This window comes from Sapajus apella, unplaced genomic scaffold, assembly GCF_009761245.1.
Source record: "Sapajus apella isolate SASKATOON/1434 unplaced genomic scaffold, GSC_monkey_1.0 scaffold135, whole genome shotgun sequence".
Classification (NCBI taxonomy): domain Eukaryota; kingdom Metazoa; phylum Chordata; class Mammalia; order Primates; family Cebidae; genus Sapajus; species Sapajus apella.
Window position 1 is genome coordinate 820,882 of NW_022437075.1, and position 10,548 is coordinate 831,429.

General features: G+C 46.4%; 1 protein-coding gene and 1 pseudogene across 3 annotated transcripts in view; one reads left to right on the forward strand and one right to left on the reverse strand.

The window, feature by feature from the left end:
- The window catches only part of ZNF776 (zinc finger protein 776), a 14,011-nt gene extending 8,199 nt beyond the window's left edge, over window positions 1–5,812 (reverse strand). The window contains exons 1-2 of one of the 3 annotated variants that reach the window (XM_032263276.1): window positions 4,712–5,812; window positions 648–774 (exon numbers count right to left, since the gene is read on the reverse strand). In XM_032263276.1, coding sequence (XP_032119167.1) covers window positions 648–774; window positions 4,712–4,744 — 160 coding nt within the window. In that variant the 5' untranslated portion in view covers window positions 4,745–5,812. Of the gene's footprint in view, window positions 1–647; window positions 1,175–4,711 lie in introns of those variants that run through there. The other 2 variants (XM_032263275.1, XM_032263274.1) reach the window with 2 other exon arrangements.
- A 2,349-nt stretch (window positions 5,813–8,161) lies between these two features.
- The window catches only part of LOC116539998, a 5,746-nt pseudogene continuing 3,359 nt past the window's right edge, over window positions 8,162–10,548 (forward strand).

Genomic DNA, 10,548 nt, shown 5'->3' on the forward strand with positions numbered 1-10,548 from the left:
AAAAAAATAAAAATAAAAATAAAAATTAGTAAGACATGGTGGCAGAAGCCTCTAGTCTCAGTGACTACAGAGGCTGAGGAAAGAGGATTGCTTAAGCTTGGGAGATGGAGGCTATAGTGAGCTATGGTTGCATCACTGCACTCTAGCCTGGGTGACAGAGTAAGATGTTAACTCTGAAAACAAAACAGAATAAAACAAAAAAAACAAGATAATTTAAAGAAGTGTCTTGCAAGAACAGCCTATGGTGCATGTAAGTATTAAGCAGATCATTGATGGGAGGTATTCCTGGCACAGGCAGTCATAAATAAACATCACTTCGAGCAAGGAAGCAGAACCTGAGCATACCAGAGTCTTGGAGCTGCAAAAATTACCCAACAGGCAGAGGGCAAGCAAGACGGGATGCATTATGGTGCCTGTAAAGCTCCTTCTCTGGAAGCTTCCAGCAAAGCAGGTGTTGGGGCTGCTGAAGGAGAAGAGAGGGCAGTACACACACCTGAGTCCTACCTACCACAGAACCTACCCAGGGAACTAACAGAGGAACCTGTGCCCAGGTTCCTGAAGTGAGGAAAATAGTCTTGCCATGGGGGAAAAAAAAATGGAGAAGGGCAGACACTAGCTGAGGTCACAGAAGTGTATGAGGGCCTTACCTAGAGAAGATATAAGTGCCAGGTTCTCCAGCATCACGTCATGATAAAGGCATCTCTGAGCCTCACTAAGGAGACTCCATTCCTCCTGGGAAAACTTCACAGCCACATCTTCAAAGGTCACAGTGCCCTGCCATGATGATGACAGATGAAACCACAAACGCCCCATATGCTCATCCACTTATCCACCCTTGCCTTTCCTCCTCCCAAGGTCCTCAACTACAAGGAGAAACTAGGTCCACTGGTGTCACTGTCTTCTCATGGGCTCACTGGGCATGGTGCACAGGCATCAGCAACAAGAAGTGGGTGAACCAATAGGTTTCTGTGTTTTGGTACTGACATAAAGCAGTCCATACCTCCTGATAGCCAATACCCCTGCTAGAGATGAAGTCATATAAATCCCAATGCAGCACCCTGGGTCTATCAGACATACTCCCTCTCTAAATACACATCATTCACTCTCTTTTTTTTTCTTTGAGATAGAGTTTCATTTCCATTGCCCAGGCTGGAGTGGAATGACATGATCTCAGCTCACTGCAACCTCTGTCTCCTGGACTCAAATAATTCTCTGGCCTCAGCTTCCCAAGTAGCTGAGACTACAAGTGTGTGCCACCATGCCTGGCTTTTGTGTGTGTGTGTGTGTGTGTATTTTTGGTTGAGAGAAGGTTTTGCCATGCTGCCCAGGTTGATCTCAAAATCCTGAGCTTGAGTGATTCACCCACCTCAGCCTCCCAAAGTGCTGGGATTACAGGCATGAGCCACCCTGCTAAGCCAAAATATACATCATTCTTTAGATTGCAGAGACATATGCCCATGGCCACCCCCACCAAACTGCCTCTCATGTTTGCCTCTCTCTGCCTACCCACAAGTATGTTTATACCCTCTTCTTCCTTCTACCAGTAAGAGAGGGATTTTTACCTTACAGTTATATTAATGACCAAACACATGACATCAAACACTAGGCTGATGCTATAAATATTTTTAAAAATCAAATATACTCAAAGTCTGGCAGAGGACACCCCTCAACATAGAGGACCACATGGAAGGTGCACTATGGATAAGAGTGCGTAACCAGAAACTACGGTATGCAAGCTTTTAAAATGTAGAGGGCGTGATGACCCTCGATTCCCTTGGGAGGATACAACTGGCTTGTTTGAATAACACTGTGGGTAAGGATAAAATTGAAACTCACTACAAAGTATAATAAGCAGGAATTCTGCCTGGTCTCCCTAATGAAAGGATTATTAGGCCATGCCGATAATTATACAAAAGAGCCCAGTGGGAAGGGAACTGGCTGTCAGGCCACTTGAGGTCATACCAATATCACTGGATATCAAAGTGGGACATCATACTGGTCCTCCATTTTTGCCTCTATACCACAATATGGCTGACAGCACCAAATATGCTTCACATATTCAAACAGGATCCAATAATAACAAAAAATAACCATGGTTCCCATTAGCAGTGGTAGTCCCTTATAATTCTATGAATGTCTCCTTGCATGACTCCACAGCCACGCAAAACACATGTAACTTCAGATATCCATGGTCTTATTCTGCTTCTGTGCTGCACTGGCTTACTCTTCAGCAACATGGACCATCTTACATTCACGTAATACCACTGACATGTAAAGACCAGTCCCGGACAGGGGCAGTAGCATTTTGGGAGGCCAGGGCGAGCGGATTGTGAGCAAGGTCAGGAGTTTGAGACTAGCCTGGCCAATATGGTAAAACCCCATCTCTATTAAAAAAAAAAAAAAATTAGCTTGGCATGTGGCGCACGCCTGTAATCTCAGCTGCCAGGAGGCTGAGGCAGGAGAATCACTTGAACCTGGGAGGCGGAGGTTTCAGTGAGCCAAGATTGTGTCACTGCACTCCAGCCTGGGCAACGGAGCAAGACTCTGTCAAACAACAAAAAAGAAAAAAAAAAGACCGTCCTGTTTTTAATCCATTCAAGGCCCAAGACTTACTGACGGTTACAAATGACCATATGTCTCCCTTAGCATATTCAGCAGGCCTAACAAAACTCCCCACGCACTACTAAAGTCATCACAAATCTTGATTGCACAGTGATGAATAAGCACCACTCTGGCCTAAGTGTCATCTTCCCTCAATTTGACTTCTGTATGTATCTATTTCATGTCTATTCTCTCCTTGAAAGTCTATGTCCCCTGGCAAACTACGCTGTCAGGTATATATATATATATATTTTTTTTTTTTTTAGAGGGGGTTTTTCTCTCTTGTCACCCAGGCTGGAGTGCAATGGCGCGATCTCGGCTCACCGCAACCTCCGCCTCCTAGGTTCAGGAAATTCTCCTGCCTCAGCCTCCTGAGTAGCTGGGATTACAGGCACGCGCCACCAAGCCCAGCTAATTTTTTGTATTTTTAGTAGAGATGGGGTTTCACCATGTTGACCAGGATGGTCTCGATCTCTTGACCTCGTGATCCACCCGCCTCGGCCTCCCAAAGTGCTGGGATTACAGGCTTGAGCCACCGAGCCCGGCCCTGCTGTCAGGTATACTTTACCATCATAGTCACTTACCTGCCTCTCCAGTGTTTAGGAAGCCCAATAACATTACCTAGGGACCCAAGCAACAGATTCTGTCCTCATCATTCAACCACTGCTTTCTGGTCCCCTAAGACATTTACTACCAGAATCTGAAGTGTGCTCTCCTTAATGTGACCCATGGCTCACACACCATAGCACACATTAGATACCATATATTAGATGTCTCCAGTATCAATCCCTTCCCAGATACCCCAACCTGTATGTCCAATTATGAATTTGATGCCGACACTTATTTGTGTCCGCCTCTTCACATGGCCAAAAGTCATCTTGATATCTCATAATATTCTAATTATGTCTACTACCAACTTGCTCATCTCAGTTGACGCAGCTTCCATAGCTAAGACCAAAAACCTTGGGTTCCTGATTGCTCTCTTCATGCCCTTACTTTGCATATTAGGAAATCTAGATGCTTGAATCCAGCCACATCTCCTCAGCTATAAATCCAGTCTGTTAACCTTCACTTGGATTATAGCAAGAGCCTCAACTCTCATCTTACTTCCTCCTCCCTCAACCCCACAGTCTGTTCTCCATTGTAGAGCCAGAGATTACAGCCAGATCAAACTGTGGCAACACCACCTCCTCCCTCTGGTCAGTTTCACCTCTAAGCATTTCACATCCTGGTACCAACTCCTGGGTTAACCTCCCAAGTATGTTTATACTGTTTGACAGAAATGGGAATAACCTCCACATATCCTGTGTCACAGACTTAAGATCCTGGGTTTAAGGTTTCTCCAGGGCTCTCTGATCAAAAAACTTAAAGGAAATGGTACCTAAGAGTCCCAGGACACCTCATATGCCCAAAGAGCATGTGGATGGGAGTTAGGGCCAATGAGGGAATGGAACACCCTCCGCTTCCCTGTGAAGGTTCTGCAAGTGCTTCTGCAGCCAGGAGTGCCCGAGAGGAGAGGCACAAGCTACAAGAATGTGTCCCTGATGGGATTTGATAAGCTCAGGTCTCCCTGAACCCTTTCTTGGCCCTGTAACCAGGTAAACGCGGGTTGCTTGTCTGAACTGAACGCCTCAATACAAAATGTCATCTCTTAGCATCTATGTGATCTGCAGAGGTTAAACAAGAATTCAACCTCTCAGGGCCGGAAAGTTATCCCCTCTGTTCTTTCTTTCTTTGGACTTTGGGAAACCTTTACAGCCTGGACTTTGATCTTGTCCTTCCTTTGCTGGAAGCTGTCCATGGCTTCTAACGTTCTCAGGGTGAATGCACAGTCCCCAGCCTGCTCTTCCAGAAGGAGCTCTGCCTCACACGTTGCTCCCGACAGGTGCCTGTGGACCCTGGGTTCCGATCCTCCCGGCTCAGTTCATCTCCAGGCCTTTGCCTACACCGGTCCCTGTGCCTGTCGCTCTCCTCACCGCATCCTGCAAGCGCCTCAGGGTCCCGACTCCATGTTCAGGCTGCAGAGCCTTGAGCAAGCGCCGCTTGCTAGCTGCTTTTGGACTTAGGTAAAGATGAGGTGACCTGAGGGCACGGAAGACGCCACAATTACCTGAGCCGGGAGCCTCAGCGCGGCCGCCGCCATCAGACTGGCTGGGGAAAGCGGGGTCGGGAGGAGGTGGCGAGCAGGGCAGGTACCCGGGGACTGTGGTCCAGATCCCGACGTTGGCGCGGGTCACGCCTGGCCTTTAAGGAACTGCAGAGCAGCCATTGTGCCGTTGGGATTACGTCTCCTCTCCACCTTCTGGGTTCAGTCACTTCTGCCAGATCCAGCGCTCGGAGGTCTCTCACCGGAAAATACACCCAACACCAATCAAAATGGCCGCTAGTAGAGGACGCCGGAAGTCCCGCCTTTAAATTACGCGCGCTCGCGGAAACACCTTTATTCTGAGCCTTCATTGGCTCCGACAAGCTGTCATGCGATGTAGAGATTTCTGGGTTATGTAGTTTCCTAAGGCTCCAAGGCGGTAAAGAAGGCGCTTCTGCAGGAAAGGTCCAGCTCCACCTCAGCGGTCTGTCCTTAAAGTACGCGTCCTTCTAGGGTAGAGGATAGTCTTACCTAGTCTTAGAACCCGTATTGAGATTTTTGGAAATTAATATCTGTAACTGATCACTCAAGTATTTGGAAAAATTTTATTTTAGATTTTGGGGAACTCAGCTCTCCGACGCTAAAATTATTTAGGATGCCCCCAAAGGCTAAAAAATCCAAATTATCATACCGTTTGGAACAGTCCTTCAGTCGCAAAATCCCTGTACTGGAAGCAGGGGCTGATAAATATTATTGTGCGCTCTAAGGCATTAGAGTCAGTTTCTCAGTCTGTCAGGGACAAGAGAGAACTAACCCAGACAGGACAAGACAAGGAAGATAGGAGAGATGTTGTGCTCCCTAAAGTAGGAATACATGGTGAATCTCTCTCTGTGATTTCCACAGAAAACAACTCTCTTGCCTATAAAATCAATTATAGTGTCCAGTTCCTTGAGCAACACTTTTATTCACTTAGTATCCCTTGCTTGAGATTCTAACTTATATTCAATTAATCTGGGAATGTTTTATCAGTCCTACAAGAAGACCAATGAGATAAATGTTATTTTGTAGTGATAAATGGCTGCAGTTTTACTTTTTTTTTTTTTTTAAAGATGGGGTTTCTTCATGTCGGTCAGGCTGGTCTTGAACTCCTGACCTCAGGTGATCTGCCCGCCTTGGCCTCCAAAGTGCTTGGATTACAGGCGAAAGCCACCATGCCCAGCCTCTTCTCTCTCTCTTTTTTTTTTAAGACGGGGTTTCCGTGTTGGTCAGGCTGATCTTGAACTTCTGACCTCAGGTGATCTGCCTGCCTTCGCCTCCAAAGTGGTTGGATTACAGCCGTGAGCCACTACGTCCGGCCTTTTTTTTTTTTTTTTTTTGAGGCGGACTCGCTTTGTCACCCAGGCTGGAGTGCAGTGTCAGGATCTCAGCTCACTGCAACCTCCGCCTCCCAGGTTCAAGCGATTCTCCTGCCTCAGCCTCCTGAGTAGCTGAGATTACAGGCATACGCCTATGCCCAGCTAATTTTTGTATTTTTAGTAGACACGGGTTTCACCACCTTGGCCAGGCTGGTCTCAAACTCCTGACCTCGTGATCTGTCCCACTTGGCCTCCCAAAGTGCTGGGATTACAGCGGTGAGCCACTGCGCCCAGCCATGGCTGCACTTTTCAAAGGTGGAGCACAGTATGCAGAAGATGCTCTCCACCTATTGCTATTGGGTGTGTCTTAAATCCAGGAGTTCATGTTACTGCTGGGAAGTGGCTATTCTTTATTTCTGTTTCCATTGCAGGGAGTGCTTTGCATAAGGATTTAATGTTATGTTAGAAATACAGTTGTAAAATGCAAATTCCAAAACTCTATTAAGAATTATGTTGGCCATGTGCAGTGGCTCAGGCTACCTAATCCTAGCACTTTGGGAGGCCAAGGTGGGAGGATCTCTTGAGGTCAGGAGTTTGAGATCAGCCTGGCCAACACGGTGAAACCCCATCTCTACTAAAGATACGAAAATTAGCTTGGCATGGTAATGGGCGCCTGTAATCCCAGCTACTCGGGAGGTTGGGGCAGAAGCATCACTTGAACCCGGGAGGTGGAGGTTGCAATGAGCTGAGATACTGCCCCTGTACTCCAGCCTGGAAGACAGAGAGAGACTCTGTCTCAAAAAAAAATTTATGTGAAAAAAATATATATAATATAAATTTTTTAAAAAAGGCCGGGCACGGTGGCTCACACCTATAATCCCAGCACTTTGGGAGGCCGAGGTGGGTGGATCACGAGGTCAAGAGATCGAGACCATACTGGTCAACATGGTGAAACCCCGTCTCTACTTAAAATGCAAAAAAATTAGCTGGGCATGGTGGCGTATGCCTGTAGTCCCAACTACTTTGGAGGCTGAGGCAGGAGAATTGCTAGAACCCAGGAGGCAGAGGTTGAGGTGAGCTGAGATCACGCCATTGCACTCCAGCCTGGGTAACAAGAGTGAAGCTCCGTCTCAAAAAAAAAAAAAAAAAGGCCCGCCCCCAACACGGTGGCTCATGCCTGTAATTCCAGCATTTTGAGAGGCCGAGGCAGGTGGATCATTAGGTCAGGAGTTTGAGACCAGCCTGGCCAAAATGGTGAAACCTTGTGTCTATTAAAACTACAAATAAACCCTAGCACTTTGGAAGGCCAAGGCAGACGGATCACGAGATCAGGGGTTCAAGACAAGCCTGTCTAATATAGTGAAACCTCGTCTCTACTAAAAATACAAAAATTAGACAGTAGCATGTGCTTGTAGTCTCAGCTACTTGGAAGGCTGAGGCAAGAGAATCACTTGAACCCGGGAGGGAGAGGCTGCAGTGAGCTGAGATTGTACTACTGCACTCCAGAGTGAGATTCTGCCACAAACCAACCAACCAAAAAAAAAACCCAAAAATTAGCTGGGCATGGTGGTGTGCACCTGTCATCCCAGCTAGAGGCTGAGGCAAGAGAATCAGTTGAACATGGGAGGCAAAGGTTGCAGTGAGTCAAGATCGCTCCACTGTACTCCAGCCTGAGCAACAGAGTGAGACTCTGACTTAACAAAACAACAATAAAAAAGAAGTTACCTATGTAACAAACCTGCATGTTCTGCACATGTATTCCTTTGGTGTTTTTTAAGAGACCCCGTCTCTTCCAAAAAAAATAAATTATCAGGCTGCAGTGGTGCAAATGTGTAGTTTCAGCTATACAGGAGGCTGAGGCAGGAGGATGGCTTGATCCCATAAGGTCAGAGGCCTCCCTAACCCTAAACCCTAACCCTAACCCTCTAATCCTAACCTTAACCCCTAACCCTAACCCTAAATAAAAAAAATAAAAATAAAAACAAATTAGAATTATAGAATGATTATGTAGTTGCAAATTAGTAGATGGTTAAACAAAAAATTAAGGTGCTTTCTTGGCCAGGCCAGAAGGGTGACCTTGCCGCCTTTTATCCTTCGCTGCGGCAGTGCAAGCACAGCGATGGCGGCTCCAGAAGGAAGTAGGCCCGGCAATGATGCCCAGCTGGACCAGGAGATGGCCCGGTGGCTGCGCTGGGACAAGAATTCTTTAACTTCAGAGGCATTGAAACCACCAATAGCAGAAGGTAAAAAAGAAGAACTACGAAAATGTTTTGGGGCCCGGATGGAGTTTGGGACAGCTGGCCTTCAAGCTCCCGTGGGACCTGGAATTTCTCGTATGAATGACTTGATCACCATCCAGACTACACAGGGATTTTGCAGATACCTGGAAAAGCAGTTCAGTGACCTAAAGCAGAAAGGGATCATGATCAGCTTTGACGCCCAAGCCCATCCATTCAGTGGGGGTAGCAGCAGCAGGTTTGCCCGACTTGCTGCAACCACATTTATCAGTCAGGGTATTCCTGTGTACCTCTTTTCTGATATAACGCCAACTCGCTTTGTGCCATTCACAGTATTGCATTTGAAACTTTGTGCTGGAATCCTGATAACTGCATCACACAATCAAAAGCAGGATAATGGTTATAAGGTTTATTGGGATAATGGAGCTCAGATCATCTCTCCTCATGATAAAGAGATTTCTCAAGCTATTGAAGAAAACCTAGAACAGTGGCCTCAAGCTTGGAATGATTCTTTAAATGATAGCAGTCCACTTCTTCACAATCCAAGTGCTTCCATTAACAAATACTGTTTCCGCCGGGCACGGTGGCTCAAACATGTGATCCCAGCACTTTGGGAGGCTGAGGCAGGCGGATCACCTGAGGTTAGGAGTTTGAGACCAGCCTGACCAACAGGGTGAAACCCCATCTTAAAAAAAAAATACTGTTTCCACAGGAACGTGAAAAGGGAGACAAAGGTGAAGTTTGTGCACACCTCTGTCCATGGGGTGGGTCATAACTGTGCAGTCGGCTTTCAAGGCTTCTGACCTTGTTCCTCCTGAGGCCGTTCCTGAACAGAAGGATCCAGATCCTGAGTTTCCAACAGTGAAATACGAGAATCCCGAAGAGGGGTAAGTTGTTTTGACTATCTTTTGCTTTGGCTGACAAAACCAAGGCCAGAATTGTTTTAGCAAATCACCTGGATGCTGATAGGCTTGCTGTGGCAAAAAAGCAAGACAGTGGTGAATGGAGAGTGTTTTGGGGCAATAAGTTGGGGGCCCTCCTGGGCTGGTGGCTTTTTACACCTTGGAACGAGAAGAACCGGGATTGCAGTGGTTTCAAAGACCCTTACATGTTGTCTAGCAACATCTTCTCCAAAATCTTGCGGGCTATTGCCCTAAAGGAGGGTTTTCATTTTGAGGAAACATTAACTGGCTTTAAGTGGATGGGAAACAGAGCCAAACAGCTAATAGGCCAGGGGAAAACTATCTTATTTGCATTTGAAGAAGCTATTGGATACATGTGCTGCCCTTTTATTCTGGACAAAGATGGACTCAGTGCCGCTGTCATTAAGTGCAGAGTTGGCTAGCATTCTAGCAACCAAAAATTTGTCTCAGCAACTAAAGGCCATTTATGTAGAGTATAGCCACCATATTACGAAAGCTTCCTATCTGCCATGATCAAGACACCATTAAGAAATTATTTGAGCCGGGCGCGGTGGCTCAAGCCTGTAATCCCAGCACTTTGGGAGGCCGAGGCGGGTGGATCAAGAGGTCAAGAGATGGAGACCATCCTGGTCAACATGGTGAAACCCCGTCTCTACTAAAAATACAAAAAATCAGCTGGGCATGGTGGCGTGTGCCTGTAATTCCAGCTACTCAGGAGGCTGGGGCAGGAGAATAGCCTGAACCCGGGAGGCGGAGGTTGCGGTGAGCCGAGATCGCGCCATTGCACTCCAGCCTGGGTAACAAGAGCGAAACTCCGTCTCAAAAAAAAAAAAAAAGCTTGCAGCAAATTTGAAATTTCTGCCATTAGGGACCTTACAACTAGCTATAATGATAGCTAGCCTGATAAAAAAGATGTTCTTCCCACTAGTAAAAGCAGCCAAATGATCACCTTCACCTTTGCTAATGGAGGCGTGGCCACCATGGGCACCAGTGGGACAGAGCCCAAAATCAAGTACTATGCAGAGCTGTGTGCCCCACCTGGAAACAGTGATCCTAAGCAGCTGAAGAAGGAACTGAATGAACTGGTCAGTGCTATTGAAGAACATTTTTTCCAGCCACAGAAGTATAATCTGCAGCCAAAAGGAGATCAAAATACTCTAGCCTTGGGCATACTTGCATTTACCTACAGTTAAGCTGAGTTTAACTTGTTAAGCAATATTTTTGAGGGCCAAATGATTCAAAATACTACAAGTATTTATGTGTTTCACAAAGAACTACATTCCTCATTGTTTCATGTTTGATCTTTAAGGTGAATAAAGAAAAGATTGCCAAACTCAGCAAACCAA